This window comes from Protomyctophum bolini, assembly GCF_963924005.1.
Source record: "Protomyctophum bolini genome assembly, chromosome: 10".
In the NCBI taxonomy this organism is placed as follows: Eukaryota; Metazoa; Chordata; class Actinopteri; order Myctophiformes; family Myctophidae; genus Protomyctophum; species Protomyctophum bolini.
The window spans coordinates 36670681-36695615 of NC_137871.1; the positions used below are offsets into that span (position 1 = coordinate 36670681).

At 43.4% G+C, this 24935-nt stretch overlaps 1 protein-coding gene across 7 annotated transcripts in view; it reads right to left on the bottom strand.

The window, feature by feature from the left end:
* Positions 1–24935, bottom strand: part of rapgef2b (Rap guanine nucleotide exchange factor 2b) — a 147651-nt gene that overhangs the window by 97146 nt on the left and 25570 nt on the right. For all 7 annotated transcript variants that reach the window (XR_013964771.1, XR_013964772.1, XR_013964773.1 and 4 more), the window contains exons 2-3: positions 6351–6421; positions 1065–1121 (exon numbers count right to left, since the gene is read on the bottom strand). Coding sequence is in view for 1 of the 7 variants with exons in the window: in XM_080774447.1 (XP_080630573.1) it covers positions 1065–1121; positions 6351–6421 (128 nt within the window). In the remaining 6 variants the exon portion in view is untranslated. The remainder of the gene's footprint in view (positions 1–1064; positions 1122–6350; positions 6422–24935) is intronic.

A 24935-nucleotide genomic window follows, 5' to 3' on the forward strand; every position in this document is an offset into this window, starting at 1 on the left:
GATTAGGTCTATTGATTGTTCTTTCATGATCAATACAATTGATTAGTTATGGGTTTAAGTAAATTGCACTGATGAGTGACAGTATGGAGACATATTGAATGTGAATGTTTGGCCTCACAGTCTCATAAATATCATAATAACAGGCTGACAGTATGACAGATAGCCCAAGCCAGCTCTTGGTCAAACCAAACACCACAGACAGTGGGAAAGGGACATTCTGTGGCCTGTAGTAAACAACAAACTACAAATAGTCCGTGTCCGTGTTGCTATAGCATGTCGCAAAACAAACGTGTTTTTGCCAAATCTTGACCATTTTCTTTATCCACAATTTTGGGGCAACACAAAACCAGGATGAATGCATGGGAGCAGAGATTATGCTTACGCCTGTGAGAGTGTGCGTGCGTGCGTGCGTGCGTGCGTGCGTGCGTGCGTGCGTGGCCCCTAGGGCCTAAGGCTGATAATGTGTAATATATCAATATAATAATAAACAATGATTGGATGTACAGGTGAACTTTAGGCCTCTTATTAGAGTTTAATAATGTGCAGTTATGCACCGTCACCTTGGCGCTGCTAACGAGGTGTCTGTCTTATTATACAAGCACACACACACACACACACACACACACACACACCTCTCATAGGGTTAATTAATTGACTTCATTCTTCTTCGCTCCCTGATAATCTGTCTGTGTGTCACAACTGTGCGTGCGTGCGTGCCTGCACACACACTTGCTTTTGGTGTGTGTGTGTGTGTGTGTGTGTAGCACTCACTAAATCAAATTATAGTTCTCCCACGGAGCAATTTGAAACAGGGTGACGAACACGCCTCGTATATTAACATTGTTATGTTCATTAGTGTGTTCCTTATGATTGTCTTCTTCTGTAAATACAATAATGTAATAGAAGAATTACACGGTTGATGTTCAAAATACACTCCAGTCAGTCAGGTCGGCGACACACAGGACTTAACTAGTAGAGCACTTTGTTGGCGTGTGTGTGTGTGTGTGTGTGTGTGTGTGTGTGTGTGTGTGTGTGTGTGTGTGCGCGTGCGTGCGTGTACTTACTAGTAGAGCACTTCGTTGGCCTCGTGTCTCTCGTATCGCACCGTCTCACACATCATCCTGCAGGGAGACACACAGACACACATCAGGTTAGCGCTGGCCCAATAGAGGCTGACATTTTTGCAGGATTCCAGGGAGATTCCCTGGGATTAAATTTTGTATTAATCCCGGGATTAGGACAGGAACGGAAATGTAAAAGTCAACCGGAGAGGGCAGGAGCGGGAATGACATCAATTAGCCTCATTATATTACCACAGATGAAATGTTCCTGGACGCCATATCTTTCCAATTAAAACTGCATGAAACACAGTAACCACAAAATCCATTGCCTTTCCTAAGGACTAATATATTAAGGTAACAGTAGGAGTACGTTTTAAAGGTCATTACACACTGGCGAATTGGCGACGCAATATATTCGTGCGAATAATTCGCATAAAAAAAAAAAAAATTGAAGTCCATGCAAGCTTCCACATTAGTGGCGAATGTGCGAAAATGCGACCGTTTTCGCTCTTTATTTGTTCGCTCTGGTGTCGTATTTTGCAGAGATTCGCAGGCGAACTGCAACATGCAATATTTCGCATTTTCAGATCGCTTATTCGCATCGCGTAGCTAACCTTAACAGCGGGCAAATTTTCCGGAAGTGCATTACTTGTCAATGGGGAAAAAAACTTAGTTCCGACACTGGGGACAGAAAGCAGACCCGTCCCAGAGAACCGCGTCGAGAGGTCAGGATGGTCAGAAGATCAGAAATGTATTTTAGAATCGAAGCCTTTAAAGTATGTTTCAAATCAATTCTTTGGCAGACAGACAGGAAGCCCAGTGTAAAGATCTGAGAACAGGCGTGATATGATCCACATTCATTGGCATTAGTGAAGACTCCAGGAGCAGTGTTCTGAAATCAACTGCAGCTCTGTTTGATCGATTTTCTTTAGGGAGACCTGTAAAAGACAGTAGTCAAATCCACTGAGGAAGAATGCATGAAACAATTTTCCCCAATTCAGCTGACAGCATATAGGCTGACTTTGTAATAATGTGGCTGTTGAAATCCAGGCCTGAGTCCATCCGTGACTACATTAAGATGTCTGGTTTAAAGTCACAGATTAAACCTGAACACTTAAAATGTAAAATCATTCTTCCGTGTCAACAAAAACAATTCAGTTTGGTCTTCGTCTTTGATTGCTTTTTAAACATCGCAGACATGGTGCTAGTTTACAGGTTGGTTTAGTTTTAGATGTACCACAGAAAAACAAACTGACCTTGGCAAAGCTATTTTCTTTTCTTTTTTAAGATTTGTTTTTGGCTTGAATAATAATGGTCGGTTTTCACTGTCAAGTAAACATGGGTGGAAATGTCTTGTTTTAATTTACATGTCTTCCATTTTTAATAAACTCTTCATGTTATTCAGTCTTTTGTTCTGAGGAAGTAAACAAGTTAATCAAGCATGGAGAAAAAACATAAAGTGATACTCGTATTTGGAGTGCCTGATGAACTAAGGAAGTTTTAATTCCCAAACAATGGGTCGGGACCATTTCTGTTGGTCTCGGATGCATTTCTATGGGTTGCCTAAAAGCCTTTTTTAACCCATTCTGACCTGAGATCAGATTCATATATGAGGTTTCCACTGGACACACACTGGTCTGATGAACCCATTCTGACCTGAGATCAGATTCTAAAAATGTCAGTCGTTCTTTGATTTTTCAAAAATAGCAGACCTACAAGCTCGTAGCGCGCCACTCGGTGGCGCGCTATGAGCTTGTAGATCTGCTATTTTTCAATAGCTAAAGCATAACATGATGCCGACACCAAAATGGGTTCCCGTTCAGAATGGGTTAAGTTTCTTACATTTCTTTATTTTTTATTGTTATTACTATTACCAGTAAGACGCTTGAGGGTGAGAAGCGTGCGCGCATCCGCCTGGGTGACAGTGCACATGTATATAGCTCCCAGCCTTATATATAAGGATTATTTCTTATATGTTTCATGGCTGTTTTGTCTGTACAGTATGTTTGTGTATAGCTTCATGTTACAAAGTGGACCACAATGGAAACAAGCAAAGGCTTTTTTGTGTCCAATTCCATTTGGCGTTTATTTAAATGATGTCATTTTCTGTACTTTTCTTAAACTGCCAATAAAGTATTCTATCTATCTATCTATCTATCTACAGCAGAATGCTGGGCGAGCACTGGCGCTTTGGCATGGGGAGTCAGATCAACATATGGAATGAATTATGTACTGGCCATATATGGAGAGTGTGTTGAGTGTACAGGGTTTGATCATTGATGAGGTCAGATCAACATATGGAATGTCAGAACAGGTCAGCTTCATATATGGAGATCTAAGGGTGGCAGCGGGGGCAGTGTCTTCAGTGTACATGGTTTGATGAGGGCCCAGGAAGTGCCGGGCCGTAATTTGCGGGCCTGTTGAGAACTGTAGTTGTCGCCGGCTGCCGGGCGCGGCTGCACTAATAACTTTGGGGCAGGCCCGTCTAGAGTTTAAATGGGCAGGTATCAGTCAAAAGGGAGACATTCTCCCTTTTGACTGAAGGATGGATGCGGAAGGATCAACATATGGAATGTCAGACCATATGGTCATGCCTGGGGTGACTAACTAACTAACTAACAGTAATTGTGACCTGCGGTCGCAATTACTGTTATTATTATAATTATTTAAATTTATTTTCAAAAATATAAATGTCAGAAATGTATTTAAAAATAAAGAAATTCCAGTGAGGGAAAAAAAAGGAACAGTGGTAAACAGCAGACAGTTGATGAGACAAACAGCAGGTCAGAAATAGAAAGGAGTGGAGGAGAGAGAAGGGGCGGCCATGTTGTAATCATGTTGTTGCACAAGGAATGGCCCCGAACAAGAAGAGTTATTACACAACAACACAAATACTAAAAACAACTGCACATTCTTCTCCGGGGAAAAAAAAGAAAAGAAAAACGAGGTGGGAACGACGAGTATCCCATAATCCCATAGTTAGTGGGATTCCAGGCAGGCTAGGGGTGGACGGATGGTTTAACTTGTTTTCTTTTTTTTTTAAGTTAAAAGGACGTGAAAGTACATAAGAGGGCGAGATTGGCCTGAGAGGCCGCAGGCCATTCTATGGGAACCAAACAGAGTGTGTGTGCGTGTGTGTGTGTGTGTGTGTGTGTGTGTGTGTGTGTGTGTGTGTGTGCGTGCGTGCGTGCGTGGTGGTGGGCCTCTGAGGGTCAGTCCGTGGAATGTTCCAGAAGGTCATGTGACGTTAGATTGTTCCCTTGTTGTCGCTGTAATCCACGTTGTTCTGCACACGTCGCTCACGCAGCAAGGCATGCTGGGGGATATACCGACACTGCACCCCCAGACGTGCTCTGTTGGGAGACCCTGCACAGCTAAAAGCACGGGTGTAAATTTAACTCTGAGAGTGTAAGAATGGCCCAGAGAGTGACCCTTCCCATGTGTGTCCCTTTGTCCACTCTCTCTGTGTCTCCCTGCGTGTCAAAGGAACACTGAGGAGTTCGCTGTGCAGAGAGCTCAGTGTGATAGCATTATTAGTGTGATAAATAATAATTATTATTGGATCGTAGGAGATCCCCAAACGAGTGGAGTGATACTTTTGAGCTTGTCGATCTGCTAAATTTGAATCCTGAAGAGTAACAGTTTGGGACCTGTGAGGTTTCCCTCCAACAGAGACGATAGAATCGGCCTCAGGTCTTGGGTTATGAATTTAAATTCAATTAAATACATCATTTGTTTCTTGCATATCGATCAGTCTGCTTAAACACACAACCCTGTATCATATTGTGTTGCTGGTGTGTACAAAAATAGCAGTCGAATCTAAGGTCACATGTTTGTCATGACCTGGCAGATCTGCTAAATTTGTTCTTAAACAATCCTTCATTAATCGTAATGGTGGCAAAGGTCTTTAATAATATTGTGATATATGTTTGGAAGTCATATCGCCCTGCCCTAACCCAGTGGAACAGAGATCATTTTGTCGGCTCAAGAATACTTACTTAACTTACAAACTGTCATAACACCCACGTGCTGGGTGTAAGTGTTCAGTTCTTTCACCCATTTAGGCCTGACATCGAAATTAAAAAAAAATCTTCTAAATCATGATAGTTTTCTGAAATACCTATATTTCTATATCAGTAGTTCTCAATATTTCATGTCAAGGACCCCAAAGATTATATGTAATAGGCCGCCAACCCCCATCTGAAAATATGTTGTTCCAGGGACCCCCCAGAAGCAAAGATCTGAGTTCAAAACGTTCGCTCTGAAAGAATATAATTTATATTCAAAGATTTGCACCACATTTTCCCGATTTTTCAAAAATAGCAGACCTACAAGCTTGGAGTGTGGCACTTGGTGCCGTGCTATGAGCTTGTATAGATCTGCTATTTTTCCAACAGCTAAATCATAACATAATGCTGAAAACACCAAAAGGGGTTCCCGCCCTGAATGGGTTAACAACAACTTATTCTCCGTTGCATGATGTATTACTGTTATTGTCTGTTAAATGTTTACTTTACTTTTATTTACTTTTATATAAGTTTGTATTGACTTATTGAAAATGTTGACTTTGTTTTTTTATTATCATCATTTCCACTTCTCCATTATCCCCACAATTCCTGCTACATTCTGTGAATGGATGGAAACACTTCATGCTTACACACGGGAGAGACAACAGCTCAGTTATCAGCTGGCTATCTATACAGCTGATACAGCTTATCTGCATAAACAACACACTTAAGTGTCAAGTCAATCACACTGAATAAACAGCAGCGATTTAGATTAGATTAGGCATTACATTATTATACCAGGATACTAACTTTTAACTCCACTGACTGCCAGACCGGCAGAATACCAACACTGATGCAGTATTGGTATTTTTATTTTATTAATTCATATTAGAAATCTGAACCGTCTGAACTGAGTGGTGCTGTTGGGGTGTCAGACTATTGGTTGTCAGACTATTGGAGTAGTGGGACTATTGGCTGTCGGACAATTGGCTGTCGAACTGTTGGCTGTCGAACTGTTGGCTGTCGGAGTATGTAGTCTGTACTGTACTGTACTGTACTGTACTGTACTGTACTGTACTGTACTGTACTGCCTCCCATCGTGCACCTGTGCACAGTGTGAAGCTCAACAGTGCCACTTTGTCCCCCGTTGGTACTCTAAACACACAAAGGGACACACACTGCTGATCCTTGGAGTGGCCGCACCACTCAAAAGTTCTTAAAAGTCCTTAAATTGTCACTTCACTGTGATCTGACGTCCACTGAAAATGAATTGTATTTGTACCTGAGCTGATGTTCCCGTAGGTTGGACAGTGCCTCCATGCCGTGCAGATAGGAGTAGACGATCTCCAGGTCCTGAGGAGACACAGAGGAACAACAGGCAGGGGTCACTCACCAGGGCTACGTCAACACAACAGTATCTGAATGATTAACTATCTGTAGAAGGTGTGGCTTAGAGGGTTTCACTTTCCAAAAGAAAAATCTAAAAAACACCCCAGATAGTTTTCTAAATACTAAATCAAGCAACATAAAAACTAGCCAGGGTTTTCACAAAAGCCTGAGTAGACGATAAAAACCTATTTATTTTGGTGAAAGATCCCTTTATTATAAGGATTGTTGAACACAACAGCCACGTGCCTTTGAGCAAGGCAGTGACCTCCCTTCCTTCCTAATACGGTCTCACTGGCCTGAGACTCAATGGCTGGGATATACAGAACTGTAAAAGCAGTGAACCTGAACCGCAGCGAGTCTAAAACACAACAGTGAACTGAGCCACGGTCCAACACACACAACACTGACGCCACTGTGGAGTTCAATGGACTGAGGACTCATTGATGAGAGGGCTGGTGGGCCGTAGTACAATGAATGAAGCACAGTGACATTGATATGTCCTGAGTACTGCAGAGAGAGAGTCAGCCCCGGTACTGAGGCTAGAGAGAGAGAGAGAGAGAGAGAGTCAGCCCGGGTACTGAGGCTAGAGAGAGAGAGAGAGAGAGAGAGAGAGTGTGAGAGTGAGAGAGTCAGCCCGGGTACTGAGGCTAGAGAGAGAGAGAGAGAGAGAGAGAGAGTCACTTCATCCTGTTCTCAGGTTGGTGGTGCTGTTCCAACTATTATGGAGGTGAAACAAAGTTCCTTCTCTACTACTGTCTACCACACAGTCTGCACACTGTCTACTGCTGAGAGAAACAATGTGTGTGTGTGTGTGTGTGTGTGTGTGTGTGTGTGTGTGTGTGTGTGTGTGTGTGTGTGTGTGTGTGTGTGTATGTATTGCATGTGCATACGTATACCGGTATGCACATGCGTACGCGTGTGTTCTGCTCCCTGCGAGGAAATGGGTCCTTTATGGTTAATAAAGATTTAATGAGAGTCAAGATTAAAATTATGAAAAGATTCAGGTTGGGGTTATAGGTTTATAGGGTGAGAAAGAGACATATGGCACGCATGCACGCACGCACACTCGCTCTGGATGACTCGAGAGTGTGTTGAAGGCATAAATGAATTGTAAAGTGTATCAAACCCACAATCCTGGCAGTGTTGGTATCTTGATCAACTGTAGAATAAGCTTCATTCACGCTCAGAAAATAACTAACAAATGAGAAGTACTTGACGTACATTTTGATGTCAATACTTTTGTACTTCTGAACTTTTACTTGAAACAGAGCATTTCCATATTGCAGTGTTGGTACTTTGACATAATCAGCATCATTATATGGGGTGTTGGTCCCTGTGAAGCAGCCAGACATGTGGTTCTGCAGTCGTTGGGCTGGACTGGACATTCATACAATGATGCTGTCCTGTAAAGTGGGGAGTGCCTGACCATTGTTGCACACACACACACACACACACACACACACACACACACACACACACACACACACACACACACACACACACTTACTTAATCACATCCTTATGTCCAGACACACACACTTGACTGGAATTCTGAAGGTGACAGAAGCAGACATCGGATGCCACCTAGTGTAGAAAACCAGGAACTACAGCCCTACTGAGTAAAATGATATGTTTCAAGATTATGTTGAACATGTTTGGGGACTTTTAACAAACATTATGTTGTAAGTGATGTTGTAAGATGATAAGAGCGCCCCTCACCTCACACGGGTGTGATTTTTAGAATATAACTAGTATGTCTGCAGTGGTTGGGACTCAGAGGTGGTCTCCCTACTCTTACATTGAGACAACTCCACCATATAAACTGTACATTTATTTGATTTATTTGAAAATAGCGTCGCATCTGCCATTTTCAAAAGATTGAGATACATTTGAAAACTTGAGACATTCTTCACAATGAGTACTTTTGGTACTTCAAGTACATTTAATACTATTGTACTTTTACTCGATTACATTTTAAATTCCGGACTTTTACTTGTAACAGAGTAAGCTTTTGCAGTATAGTTTCCACCACTGATAATTACTATCAAAATACAGTTTGTAAAGTGAATGGCCACAGTACACTACAAGTATAACAAGTTAAATGCTGAACGATAAGTCGTTTTAGTTATTATTATTATTATATTATTATTATATAAATTAGAGCTGCTGCGCCCGTCGGACATCGGCTAACTTGGGAACGATGCAAGTTGGGAACCTAGTATGCAATACCCGTTGTCACAGCACCCGTTTTAACCGTCTGTCTGTGTCTCTTTTGTGCCCATATATGGAGATCTCTGGCAGGTGTGGGGTTGCCATTGCAATCAATTGGCTGAGGCAGAGGCTGGGAATTCTACAGTTATGGGGACTTAGGCTCATTAGGTCCACTGGCAGAGTCTGACTCTGACCAGAGCCTTTTGTGGCGGTTCTGGACAACCGTGTATCCGACCGACCCGAGGCCGGGCACTGCATCCGTGTGGAACGAGAGTGTCAAATGTGAAGTCGGTGGGGCGAACGGTTCTCGAGTTACGTGGATTGCATTATGCACACAAACACAAACACACACACACACACACACACAAAGATAGAGATGTGGTGCATTTATTGCAAGCTCTGGTCTAGTCCTCTACTGAGGTGACATAATAGGTGTATTGAGGTGACATAATGCAGCATTCAATCAGCAAGACAACTATTGACACACACTACACCTCCACTGAAAGGCCATTCATTCAGACATTCATTCATTCGCACGCACGCACGCACGTGCAGACACACACACACACACACACACACACACACACGCACACGGTCATGTTTCATAAGTAAACAAAAGCTTTTTACAGCATTCAGACATGCCGTCAACACTCCAGAAATAGAAAACTGCACTTTACAAGAACAGTTGTGCAGGTTAGTGCCAGTTAAGTTGCTCTCAACATATTCCTTTCACGGATCACCTAATTGTTCCGGCCGCAGACAGACAGACAGACAGACAGACAGACAGACAGACAGACAGACAGACAGACCTCAATTTGAATAGATTTTGCACCAGCAACACCGCTAACAGAAGACGTGCCACAAATCTGAAAAAAGTTTTGTCCACAATTTTCAAAACATATATACATGTATCATTGATTTTGAAAAACATTTTAAAAATAGATCGGCTATTTTTTTTTTAAAGCAAATAAATACATTTAGGGATAACAGCCCAAAAATGTTCCTTATTTAGCTGGGGACCTCCTGGAGTGGAAACCCCCCCGAGGACCCCCCATGCATGATGCAGGGGGTCCCTGGTGGACCCCCTCAGTGGTTTAGTGAATGATCAGGAGACATGGAAACACACAGGAGGAAAGTCCTCGCTACAGTCATAGTGAAGTTAACCCCTTCCAGACCACCACACCCTGCCTGTACACTATGATCTCCACACTGGACGCACACACCAAGACAAGAAGCAATGAGTACTTGTACCGTTATTATTGAGGTGTTTTCAGACGGCGAGCGAGTGACGCAGGCGATGTTGTCACCTGACCGCGCCCGTGAGAATATATACGCTTGCGCAATCGCCCGTCAACTTCTCAGCACGTCCAAAATAAACGCCATGCCTCTCATTGAAAGTGAATCACTAGGCGTGTCAGTCGCTGCCCGTCTGAACAGGCCTTTCCACAAATAACTATAGGCCTGCCACAATTATTACATAATGGGAATTATTTGAGATAATAAAATAATTGCATAATTGTCAATCCTTTCCATGTTGAAAAAATGTCCATACATTTTCTTTTTTGCATTCTTGCATTGCAGATCTACAAGCTTGTAGATCAACTATTTCCGCTATTTTTACATTTATAATGCTTTTTCACAAAATATGAAAAAGCATAAAATGTGTCAGTGATTTCTTTGTATGTGTGATTCCCTGTGCAAGTTGTGATTACGAGGCCTAAAAGGCAAACAGAAATATGAATTGTAACGTTCTAATGTTCAATGCAAAAAAAAAACACAATTAAATCGTTAATCACAATTACGTGACAGCCCTACATATAACTAGCCCTACACATGTCTTCAACGTGAATTTGACTAATCCAGAGAAGATTTTGAGTTCATTTAATTTAAGTCTCAATAGTTACAATTTGATAAAGCACTGATGATTTTTACTGTGTGAATTATAGTGTGACTATAATCCCATGTTTGCAATAGGATGTGCACATTTTAGCTAAGGCCATTTAGGCCACTGTTGAGTTCAGCCGATATGATTTTATATGATTATAAAATATCTGGAATATGCAGAGCGTTGAATAAGCGGAGTCACTTTTGGTTGACCACAGAACCCAGATGGGGAAACCGCAGTTACATTACAAAAAATGCGGATGGAATAAAAAAAAAAAAAAATCCTATGAATGAGAATGAATGAGAATGTACTGTGGAGAACGGGTCAGTTGAAGGTGCAACGAGTCCAAACTCTCTCATCTATAAAACACACACATGCGTCAACTCAAGAGTCAAGACAGACAGACACACGCGCACAAATTGGTAAATGGGATTATACGATATTGTGTCTTGTGACACACACATGCACACACACGCACACACACACACACACACACACACACACACACACACACACAATTGGAGGTCATATTCTCTCAAAGTGGAGATCGTTTAATGGAGCCGTCACAAGACACAACATCCCATTTACCAATTTGTGTACGTGTGTCCGGCGTCTGTGGATAAATAATGCGATTCAAAGCCAAAGGCCACCGGTGCACATGCACCGTCAGCTGCTGCACTGCATGCCTTTGTCTTCCACCAGTAGCACTACCAGACACACACACACACACACACACACACACACACACACACACACACACACACACACACACAGTCAGCCAAGCCGACAGTAGGTGGCACTGTGGGGGCATCGCTCGTGTTGTCTCCTCCAAAAAGTGACATCACTGCCGAATGAAACAGCAGTCAAGAGATTTGAAGCCTCAGTCAGAAATATGCAAAAAAAAAAAACACAGCAATTGTGGCTTTCAGTCTCTCAAATATTTCAGATTGGCTTTATGGAAAGAATGTTTGGAGTGGAGTGAGACTGAGGACCCCAGCTTTTCCACTGGTTGCATTCTCTCCGGAGGAGGGAAACATAATTCTCTCCCCTTCTCCCGGCCCCTGGACTCTCACTGCACACCAAACAATTTTTGGAAATGGGACGAGTTAGTTCACCACTAAATATATACATCATGCATTTTCATGGCAAGGACCCCCAAGTGATATCTATCTGACCGTGGATCCCCCCCACACACAGACACACACACTTTGTTGAGAAAAGTGCAATACAAATACTGTTATTAATTATTTATCAATATTATTATTATTATTATGCCCATGAATTATTATGCCCACCAACCTGAATTGAGTGCGTGTGCGCGCGTGTGTGTGTGCTTGTGTGTGTCTAGACTTCCTTCACAGTATTTATGCATGTTAAATGTTTCTTTCATAGTACTCTTAAGTCTTCACACACACACACACACACACACACACACACACACACACACATTCATTTCAGACTTTGTCCACCCTGGCTTTGTAGTCATGTCTAGTCTAGGCTACAGTCTGAATTTGTGTTCTGTTCCGACTGAAATAATAAATTGCATAATAATCGTCCTGTAAGTCCAGGCATTACTTCTGTGTTCCATTGTTTGTGCTGTGTGGTCACTGCCGCACAAGAAAGAACTATAAGCCCTGTTTATATAACAGACTTTGGTAAAGTGTGTTTCAGAGAAACAATAAGGCATGATTGTGATCAGGAGTCACCGGAGGGGGAGAGACTTTGGGGAGTTGAGAAGTGGGACAGAAACTAAGATAAAGCCAGGTGAAATGTATTGACTGAGAGCCAGCTCGTTCATTCATTCATTACCCACTGGACCCTCTAGAGCCGGGAAAGCATGAGTGTCATTTTAGATTTGAGCTAAAAAAGGCTCAAATGTTATACTTTGGCTATTCAAAACTAAGCAGATATACAAAGCATAATATAGGCAGCGCGTCACTGCTATTTTTTAAATCTTGAATATTTATGCAAATCTTTGAATATATATACCGGTATATATTTTTAAAGGGAACATTTTTAACTCAAGTCTTTGCTTCTGGGAGTCCCTGGAACTAAATATTTATAGATGGGGGTTCTGCGACCAGTTACATATAATTCAGGGGATTCTTGGCATGAAAATGTTTGAGAACCACCTCCGGTCACCCTTTTTGCAAAAAACAATACATGTTAATGACTTTAGAACACTTCCCTGGGGGTCTTTATGTGCGTTATATGTGGTTTTAGATATTCGAGATTTTAGCAGTGAGCGCAGTGTCTCTGATGTCATGGAGGACACTGGGCTCACTTACTTCCTGGACTACATGTTGTCTCAGTAAGACAGCCCTCCCCCTATCCACAAGGAGGAGCAGTGCACCAAAGCATTATGGGAATTGTAGTCCAGGAAGGAAGTGAGCCCAGTGTCGATTACATCAGTGACACTGGGGCTCACTGCTAAAGTCTAAAACCACATATTTACACACATAAATACTCCCAGGAAAGTGTTCTAAATCTTCTAAACGTCATGAACATATATTTGTTTGCAAAAAGGGAGAAGTAGTGTCCCTTTGATGGTTTAAGGCTCAACCGCTAAGCCCTTCAGTATAGAACTCCATGACGAATCGCAACAATAACAGGTCTACAAGCAAGCAAGCTCACGACGCGTCACGTCACCATAGCTATTTTCACTGTTTTGTGGCACTATTTTGCCTAGAACGACATGCGTCCAAATCAAGAGACGACAACAGGGAGAAAGTGGATACAGACAGACTGCAGTTTCAGAAGCTGAGACTCCCAGACTACTATACCATTAGCCCCCTCTAATCCCTGCCCTTATTTTCCATAGTAATATTTCCAGGAACACAGGTGACCCCTTTCCAGGAACACAGGTCAATTCCCCCCTCTCCCCCCAAATTGTATTGGAAATACTCAAGTAAAGTAATTATTAAGTAATAATAAAATAAATAAAACGTTATTTCATGACATGAAATGCAGCTCAAGGTGCGTTACAGAGCAATGGAGAAAAAAAGAAAAGAAAAGCAAGGCATAAAACAAACATTAAAACAATAGCAGTGATGCAATACAGTGAGGACATGAATAACAACAAAGAATTTTAAAAGATCAACTGTGTGCAGTACTGTACTTAAGTAAATGTACTTAGTTACTTCACACCGACTGCCTTTTGGTAACCCTTCAGAAAGAAGCTTGGTAGACGAGAGCTAAACTCCTGACATTCCTCGCATACCGACCTCGGTGTCGTTCGTTTGATAGCGTTCCTTTGTAACCGGACACTTCCTCAACACTTCCCGGTACGCAACCTAATCTGTTGTTCCCTCTCTCTCTCTGTGTGGGAGGGTCTCTCTCTCTCTCCTCATGGGCGGGTCACTCAAATCGCCACGGCGAAAACCCAAGCTATGGGAGGCATTTCCTTCAAGAGGATATACAGTCTAAAAACAATGACAGGCCTTTGTCTGATCCCGTAAGGAGCGTTAGAAAACACAATCTGAACCCGGTTGTAAGTAAATAAGGACCCCCTGGGGGGATTATTTGGCTGCAGTGTTGTTGGTGCCATGCCAAGCTGTTGTTGACTGGCATGTATGGCCATCAGTGCAGTGGGCAGAGGCAGGTCAAGGAAACGTTGCTGTTTGTTCCGCATTGTTCTCTCTTTCTGCTTGGAATTCTACTGGGATAGAAAAGGACTCGCAGCTGCACTGTACGCTGTTGTAGAAGTGCTTTCTTTTTTTTAATGGGCACGTCATATGCTATAAAACTGCAGATGGCCTCTTCCCAGCATGACACTGATAAGACAATCAAGCTCCATGCACCATGTGCCTGTGATATTATGGACGGTGATGCGCGTGGACAGTGTGATCATATTATGAATTGTGATGCATGTGGACAGTGTGATCATATTATGAATTGTGATGCATGTGGACAGTGTGATCATATTATGAATTGTGATGCATGTGGACACTGTGATCATATTATGAATTGTGATGCATGTGGACAGTGTGATCATATTATGAATTGTGATGCATGTGGACAGTGTGATCATATTATGAATTGTGATGCATGTGGACACTGTGATCATATTATGAATTGTGATGCATGTGGACACTGTGATCATATTATGAATTGTGATGCATGTGGACAGTGTGATCATATTATGAATTGTGATGCATGTGGACACTGTGATCATATTATGAATTGTGATGCATGTGGACACTAGTGGATGAATTGCTGCATGTGCTCTACTTCAGATCTGCTATTTTTTTTAATCGTGAAAATGTGACACAAATCTTATAAAATATATTCTTTCAGAGCGAACGTTTTTACTAAAATCTTTCGGGGGGCGTCCCTGGAACAACATTTTCATTTGGGGGTCCGCGGCCAAATACAGATCATTCTGGGGGTCCTTGACATGAAATATTGAGCCCACTGAGGTCAGGTCTAAATGGGTTAATGCAAAAAACACAATGAAATTGTTAATCGCAAATTATCTGTGCGACAATTAATCGTCAACTTAAAATTGTAATTGTGACAGCTCTAACCATAATTATACTGTTTTTTTGTTTTGTTTTGTTTCTTTAGAAAATGCAACGTTGTCATTGGCTAATTTAACTTGGCTTTACATCAGTTTTCCATCTGGAAAGTGGATGATGACATCATTCTCATTCATGAATCACAGAATAATAATGATGTGCTAACACACACTGATGAGAGAGCTGTCTGTTTACTCTGTGACTCCACGGCAGAGCGTCAGAGCAGATTTATGAACGCACCTGGTGCTTAATGCTGAATGCTCAAATGGCAGATCATGAAATGAAAGGCTGTTTGTTGCCTGACAGACCGGCTAGGCTGCGTGATTGGCACACCTGGCCATGCAGGCCCGAGCGTTCGTTCCACAACACACCTTTCCGGAGGTTGTCCTGAAATATCTTTCACACCGAGTGATAAACACTCACTTTAGACACGTAAATAGTAACTGCATTGAAACAACGAATTTAATTTCAAGAATCGAGGTATACCAAAATCTAAACAGCAACATTGACTTTGTATGAATCCTATCGAATCGCAATGCAAATAATAATAATAAATAAAAGTTCTTGTGCATTGTATTTAACAATTTTAAGAAGAAAAAAGAAAAAGAGGGGTTTAATTACTTTTCCATTCAATATCGCTACATCGATAAATGTGTGTATTCTCTGTGTTCATGTCAAGGTACGGGTTTGTTACATAATTATGTGTTAAAAAAGAATGTATATGTATTTGCAAGAGAATCACTGTGTTCACTTATTTACATCCATATTCATACATTTTCCCATAAAAAACCTGAACTGTATCTTCACATTTCACACAGATTTAATCTCTTTGCTAAATAGTCACTGTACCGAATCACCGATTAAAAGTCATTGATATGTATCGCATTTCTGTTCAAATGTATCGTTACACCCTTAGTAAATGTCAATGGTCAGTTTAGCCATTTCCTTTAAAATCTACAGAATAATGCAGCCATTGTCCTGCGTCCTTATCTGCTAACAGCATGGTGCCTGTTCTAAAGATACAGAACGGAGCCCCCCCCCCCCCCCCCCCCCCCCTCTCCCTTCACTGGCCAGAACGCTGAAACCATGTATTGGTCCGGCTCAGGTTGAACACAGAGCTACTGCTCCCTCAGGTTGAACACAGAGATACTGCTCCCGGGGACAACCGGCCAGGCGGCCACTACTATGCTATGACATCAAAGAAAAGGTCACGACCTTCCGGAGACAACAAGGAGCTGAAGGACGCAGTCGTGTGTCACCTTCTTGTGGAGGCGAAGGATGTTCAGACAAGCAGAACTATACCCTTACTGTGTGTGTGTGTGTGTGTGTGTGTGTGAGAGAGAGAGAGAGAGAGAGAGTGTTAATAATCACAAGATATTACTCTATCCTATTCCTAATTCGCTGGAGGTGAAATCGCTGTGAATCATCTGATCTCAGGGTTCATATTATCGTGTGATTTCTTGATGAGCCAGGTTAACGTGCACAGAGGGACTACGGAGGGCGTGCATGTGAACGACCCCCAGGGGGAGATATCTTCACTTTTCATTTGACATTAACAAGGCTATGATGACCATAAAACTACACACACACACCACGGTGGCGGACGTCGTAATGAGCGTTTCATTGGGAGCGCCGTCCGTCGACCGGGCTGGGTCACCAGGCGCAGCAAATCAATGTTCCCCGTCTTTCTGTGCAGAGAACGCTACATGGACGGTGTAACCATGGTACCAGACTGACAGACAGAATACAGTAAGCAAGAACAACAGTAGAATATCTGTAACAATGAAACTATGAGTACAAACTCTATCTATAGTATAGACTAGAGTGCTAAAATAAATGTAATCTAAATTACATAAGTTTAGCCTTTGCATACACCTAAGAGGTGAGTCTGCGGTATCATGGTAATATCATGGACCTAGACTGACAGACTCACCAGTCTGCATGTCTGCAATCTGCATGAAGAGTATAGGGCTGGGCAATTATACCAAAACCAAACATATACTGTATATGAGAGTGTGGAGGTCGTACTGCTGGGGCAGATCGGCGTGTGCACGCATCCGCCTGGGTGACGTCAGACTGCTGGGCGAGTGCGGTCGCTTTGGCATGGGATGAACTTTGACCAATAAATCACAATGGCCTGGGCACCATATACAGTATAGGGGGCTGATGTCACGATGACCTGGGCCTTCAGTCTCATTTGGACTGCAAAGCAACAGAACAACAGAACGTTGCTCAGTCTAAACTAAGAGGTTACAGACGAGACGGAACCTTGATCTGGGCTGGCTGTAGCTTAGAGAGGCTGTGAGGTCATCAGAAGGTCACTGGTTCGTCTCCCGGGTTCAGTCAGCAGCCATCCATCGACTGAAGATGAAACAGAATTTCCCCCACGGGACTAGCAAAAGGTCTTCTCCTTTAACCTGCCACCTTTAACCTGGCATCCCAAAAACGTCCACACAATCGATTATGCAATTAACCTAGCATGGTGCAAGTCTAGATTAAGTCAGTTATCGGTTCTAAATGTCGTTTAGACCGTTCTAAATGTCGTTTTGATATAAATGGTAAATGGTGCATTTATATAGCACATTAATCCAAGGCGCTTTACATAGATTGTGCATTACATACACCCATTCACACACACACATTCATACACTGATGGCAGCGGAAATCATGCAAGGCACCAACCAGCACATCAGGAGCAATTAGGGGTTCAGTGTCTTGCTCAAGGACACTTCAACACTAACTCTGGGGGAGCCCGGGTTCGAACTGGCGACCTTGCGGTTACCATCTGGCCACTCTACCCCTGAGCCACTGTCACCCGGATATATTTCCGGTTAATTGCCCAGCCCTACAACATATGAACGAACACACCAACAGCTTCTCCTTTCCTTACAACATATGAACGAACACACCAACAGCTTCTCCTTTCCTTACAACATATGAACGAACACACCAACAGCTTCTCCTTTCCTTACAACATATGAACGAACACACCAACAGCTTCTCCTTTCCTTACAACATATGAACGAACACACCAACAGCTTCTCCTTTCCTTACAACATATGAACGAACACACCAACAGCGATCTCCTCCTTTCCTTTTTGCAATATTTCAGTTGTATTCACAGAAGAACAGACAACAGAAAGCTGAGAGGGAGACGGTATAGAACAGACATATGAGAGAAGCTGAGAGGGAGACGGTATAGAACAGACATATGAGAGAAGCTGAGAGGGAGACGGTATAGAACAGACATATGAGAGAAGCTGAGAGGGAGACGGTATAGAACAGACATATGAGAGAAGCTGAGAGGGAGACGGTATAGAACAGACATATGAGAGAAGCTGAGAGGGAGACGGTACAGAACAGACATATGAGAGAAGGCCGATTCCAGTCCAGCAGGGGGTACAGTATGTGTGTGGCTCACGTTAAGCACTACATCATGAACACACCTGCTGGTTTTCAAACTGGGTCTCTCTCTGTGTGTGTCCGTGTGTGCGTGTGCGTGCGTGCGTGCATGTGTGTGCGTGTGCGTGCGTGTGCGGTTAGAGGCATCAATCTTCTCCAACCAGCAGAACAAAAGCACAGCACATGCTCAGAGAAATCGTAGTTTCAAACAAACAAAAGCTGTATTGTTGTGGGGTTATTCAACTGAATAACAGAACAAAGAAAAATAACTTTGCCTACTCCTGCAGCTTCCAAAAAAACCACAAGAGAAGAAATAGCATCCATAAAATGTGCTGCTGGATGCTGTTGAAAGCAGTAAGAGTTCCAACAACGTCCAGCAGCATGTAGGGCAGGGCTTCTCAAAGTGGGTGCTGACCTGTGGCACCCTAGGGTGCCTTGACGCAAGTCCAGGAGTGCCTCAGAAGAAGAATATTTGGAATTCATGGATGTCACTTCAGTTTAAACACTTTAGATCCTCTTAGTGAAACGGACCCGAGTAAAACTGTACTTGGTGTGTTCTTTTTCAGCCTACAGTACACCATGGGCCCTATTCTCCTCAGTGCCTTAACCCTTACCCCTAAAAAAAAAATTCACCCAGTGTCAATTATCTAATGTAATCGTGGGCGCTACACTTCCGCGGACTGACCTCATGCTTCCTTCTATGCATGAGGAGTCCAAGCTTCTTCTTTTCACCTGACAGGGGAGAGTTTCCCTAGCTGGACGAAGTGCGTGGAAGGAACACGTTATTCCGACCAGTTCCTTTCCCCTCCATCAGGCTGGCCAGGGGGAGGTAGTTTAGAGACCAGGATTACTGCATGTTTTTTGTGAGGGTACCTACCCTAGGGGACACGGGGAGAACATGTGAGAGTACCTACCCTAGGGGACAAGGGGAGAACATGCAAACTCCTCACAGAAAGGCCCTTTTGCCAACCCCACCTAGGGTATGGGCACTGACGTTTGAAAAAAACATTTTTGAATATTTCAAATAGCCGCTCTACGAGCTTACAACGTATTGATGTAGATCGGCTAGCTGAACAATTTTTTAATCTTTTTCAAAATAGTAAAAATAAATGGCAAATAAGTTTAGGGACAAGGGGTAAAGTGTGGCGCAAGATAATGTCTCTTCACCAAAAGATAGCAGATCTACAAGGAATGTCCCCCCCAGAATAATCCTGTAACGTCTCATCTCTCTGCAGCAGTGCTGTCGCTGACGACCAGACGTCCCAGTTTGGGGGAAGATTGTCCCAGTTTTAACAAACAAATAACTTTAAAAAAAACGAAAACAATAAATGTCCCAGTTTTCAACATTCACTATACCAAACTGTCCTGGTTTTCATCACATAGAACATTCTGAGCTTTTGAGTGCTTGGATGTTTAGGATGTTCTGTTCCGTACTAGAAAGGTGGTACTAAAAATAAAATAAGAACAAATATAAATTAATACGTAATAAACTACGAAAATAAATGGTCACGATTTCGTGACGTGTTGTAAGCTTAATTGCACATCTGATATTTCTACAATTTTTTTGAAAAAATGTTTGAAAATGTATGGAGGACTGACATGGAAAGTTGGAAACTTTCGATTATGTCAAAATATTGCGATTAAGGCGATTATGCAATGATTGTGACAGGCCTACATTAACATTTCCTGTGGGAAACGGGAATGTCATGGCCCTGCTGTTTAGCCAGGACGGTCCCTGATAGCGATGTTAGCATGGTGTGACTTTGACCTCGCTGCTCTCGCTGTGGTTCACACAGTACACACACACACACACACAGTGATGGATAAAAATACACGGCAGGCAGCGCTCCCTCACTGTTGTTTGTCAATTCCACATTCAAGGACAGCTAGACAGAACGAACACCCTCCTCCCCCACACCTACACCAAACCACACAGAGGCAGAGTGCAGCTATACGCACACGAACGCACAAGCACAGACTCCCTCATTAACTCACTGACACACACACACACACACACACACACTAAAGTTCATGACATGTTTTAGCAGCTGAGGGGCATCTTTTTTGTAATATAGTTTATCAATGTGAGTGATGCTTTTTGTTCTCTGCTTTCACGCTGCGGGCGCCTCGCACTTTTGCACTCTATGCATCTTTTTTTGGAGGAGCTTAAAAAACACACACACGGTACAATGGTACATACACTCGCAGAATATGACTGCAGACGCTGCACACTCAGACGCATGGAGCATGCATTAAACATGTACACATTCAATCTTGCTAATGCACTCGCCCCACACACACACACACACACACACACACACACACACACACACACACACACACACAGGGTGCGGTGACACCGTCTTGTCCAACAGTCCAGGCCGTGTGCCTCTTGGCTGGGAGGTGTGATGAGTGCTGCTGTGTATTTGGAATAAAGTGCTATGGTTGCTGTTCCGTCTAGTCCAGGAGGGGGGGGGGGGGCGCGCCCCCCAGGTCCCACTTGGCACACTGACGCAGACACGGGCCCGCGCCGGTACTTTCTGCTGAACACACCATATAAGCCTCTCTGTTGCCCATCTGCACATATTGCACCGTAGCGCAACATGACCTTCTCACCTTCAGCAAACGCCTCGTCTGGCCTCTCTGCACCAGGCCAGCATCCGTCTAGAGCTCGTTATCTGTTTACCAGGCGGGCAGCGTGACTGAACAGCACCATCTTTGACTGAGTGTATTTTTAAACTGTCCTACTGAAACCCTATAAGACAGAGCTGGAGGCGTAATATTTTCTTTCACATTGTTGTAATGACTCAATATTAATAACGCAATTACCCACCCATCTCCCAGACTTCCTGGCCTCGCCAGTCAGAGTTTAATCCATTTAGACCTGAGGCAGATTAAAAAAAAAAAAAACGCCTCCTAAAACCTAACTTAAGGTTTTCTGAAAACAAACTCTTACTAGAAAAATATATATGTTGCTATATGAGACACTGTATGTGACACAGAGGGCGGAGCCAGCATTAAAGGTAAAACAACTTAGCACCAGGTCTAAATGGGTTAAATGAATGTAGATGTATGTGCAGGATGTAATTTGCATACAAATGTGAGCGACTTCATCTATTTACCTTTTTTTTTTTTTAAATAGTTTATTTAATTTTTTTCCAAACGTTTATTCTAAACCAAAAATCTTCTCTCTCACATTTAGTGTGTCAGACACCCTCCTTTGTGGTGCCAATATGGCAGTGCACCGGTGCCAAAGGTTGCCCCTAGAGCCTACCCCTGCTCCATCTCATACACTACTTTTAATTCTACTATTATTGAGTTTACATCTTTCTTTATATTACCATACTCTGTGTATCTACTACGATACTTAATTATTTGTTACAATACTGTTCCCTGCCTACAGAGTAATTGAACTGCAGGATTCGTTCGTTACACTCATCATACGTACACATACATATTGTGTTTTATGTTGTAACAGTTTATCCTGCTGTTGTTGGTATGTTTTTTGATGTCTGCCGTCTGTCTACCACACCTCCTCCTATCAGTGACGGCTCTGAGATGACCTTCCTTGACGGGGGAGTCAAGGAAGGTCATCTCAGAGCCATCAGACAGTTCGTCAGACAGGACAGGACAGGACAGGACAGGGCAGGGCAGGACAGGACAGGACAGGACAGGACAGGACAGGACAGGACAGGACAGGACAGGGCGAGGAGGCACTGACGTTTTTGGTGCAGTCTACGACAGCCTTCTTCCCAAACGTCATCTGACTGGGACCCAAAGGTGTTATTTATTTTTTACAGTTATGGCATTTCCTAGATTTTTCTATTCTTATTGATGAAATTCTTTGAAAATGTGTTCCTTGATAATAATTAAAATTACTTTTTGGTGTCTAGGTGCAAAACCGCGAGGCAAAGCAGCAGTGAACAAAATGCCTGCCTGTGTTTTAGTGCTAGTGCTGCATGATTTTTACTTAAATGTGAATGTCAATTTTCCTCCGCACAACACTCTGAGACAGTGTCTTCCGGCGGGCGCGTGTCATCTGAGGAATTCCGGCAGGGCCTCGCCTCACCCTGCCATGGCACACAACACCCCTCCTCCCCACCCACCCCCTCGTCACGGTAACAGCGTCCTGCAGAAAGTGTCATGTCATTTGGACAAGTTGCCGGCGAGGCGAACCGGAGGTTTAAAGGTCAGAACTCCAAAGCAATGTTCCAGATTGTTGTGGAATGTGACGGAGGGTGTAGTAAATGTATAAAACCTAGGAGAAAAGGACAAGGAGTCCCTGCTGCACACTCTGAATCACCTCAGTCTGCACTGAGTCTCTGCACACTCTGGATCACCTCAGTCCGAGTCTCTGCACACTCTGGATCACCTCAGTCTGAGTCCCTGTACACTCTGGATCACCTCAGTCTGAGTCCCTGCACACTCTGGATCACCTCAGTCCGAGTCTCTGCACACTCTGGATCACCTCAGTCTGCACTGAGTCCCTGCACACTCTGGATCACCTCAGTCTGAGTCCCTGCACACTCTGAATCACCTCAGTCTGAGTCTCTGCACACTCTGAATCACCTCAGTCTGCACTGAGTCCCTGCACACTCTGGATCACCTCAGTCTGAGTCTACTCTCTGCACACTCTGGATCACCTCAGTCTGAGTCCCTGCACACTCTGGATCACCTCAGTCTGAGTCTACTCTCTGCACACTCTGGATCACCTCAGTCTGAGTCCCTGCACACTCTGGATCACCTCAGTCTGAGTCCCTGCACACTCTGGATCACCTCAGTCTGAGTCCCTGCACACTCTGGATCACCTCAGTCTGAGTCTACTCTCTGCACACTCTGGATCACCTCAGTCTGAGTCTACTCTCTGCACACTCTGGATCACCTCAGTCTGAGTCCCTACACACTCTGGATCACCTCAGTCTGCACTGAGTCTCTGCACACTCTGGATCACCTCAGTCTGAGTCTCTGCACACTCTGGATCACCTCAGTCCGAGTCCCTGCACACTCTGGATCACCTCAGTCTGAGTCCCTGCACACTCTGGATCACCTCAGTCTGAGTCCCTGCACACTCTGGATCACCTCAGTCTGAGTCCCTGCACACTCTGGATCACCTCAGTCTGAGTCCCTGCACACTCTGAATCACCTCAGTCTGAGTCCCTGCACACTCTGGATCACCTCAGTCTGAGTCCCTGCACACTCTGGATCACCTCAGTCTGAGTCCCTGCACACTCTGGATCACCTCAGTCTGCACTTTTTGGTATACGTTTGTGCTTTGGATTCCACACCAGCAGACAGACAAGACTTATTTAAATGTAGCAAAACGTTAAATGGAGTGGTGCAATGGTGGTTATTGCATTATTATTGTTCTTACAATGTTTCTTTTTTTTGTGTGTGTTTATTCGTCAGTATTATACAGTGCTAGTGCTACTGCTAATCTGAGAAAAATAAAGGTAAACTCGGTGTGGGAGAGACAGACAGGCAGACATGGGTGTGTAGTGGGAGAGAGAGAGAGAGAGAGAGAGAGAGATATACATTTTTTTATTTTGATTGTCTTGTGCCACTTCTGCATTGGCAATGTAAATGTACGTTTTGTTTTCTCATGCCAATAAAGCTCCTTTGAATTGAAAAGAGAGAGAGAGAGAGAGAGAGAGAGAGAGAGAGAGGGGCCAACCTGTACTTGGCACTAGTACAGGTTGGCCTGTAGTCCTGTACTAGTGCCAACCGAGCGATTGTTTCAAAAGTGGGTCCTGAGTCTTGGGGGATTAATTAGTGCTTTTTGTACAGCTATATTCTCGGTAACACGACGACAAACAACAAATCCTGGGCTCTGCAGGGCAGCCCTGATTAGAGACGGACCGTGAAGCTCTCTCAGAGAGCCAAGGATCAACAACATGCTAAGCACCTTAAGGCACACACACACACACACACACACACACACACACACACACACAGTCACAGTCCACAGTTTAGTTTAGCATGTTTGTGCGTGTATGCGTGTGTGTGTGTGTGTGTGTGTGTGTGTGTGTGTGTGTGTGTGTGTGTGTGTCGCATTCCTAAGCGAATGATTTCATGACCAGCAGTGGTTCGGACTCCCCTGGAGACACAAAAAGCCTCCTTTGTGTCTCCATAGGGAATCACTGCTGGCCATTAAATCGATATAGAAATAAAAGCTATTTTGGGGGTGAACTATCCCTTTAAGTTAACCAACTGTATTTTGAACCAGTCTGCAGATTCAATAATACCAGTCTTGGCACCAATAGTGGATAGACTCGTACAGTTGCCTATCTGGTATCGGCTTAAATTGAATGCTCGATATTTAAGCTGTAACTTTAGTCGTGGTACTTATACAGACCTGTATAATCTATTAGTTATACATAACTCCAGATCTCTTTCATAAAATTGTAACTGTAATTATTTATGTGAAATCGCATTCACAAGCGTCCTACCTCCGTTTTGCTCTAAA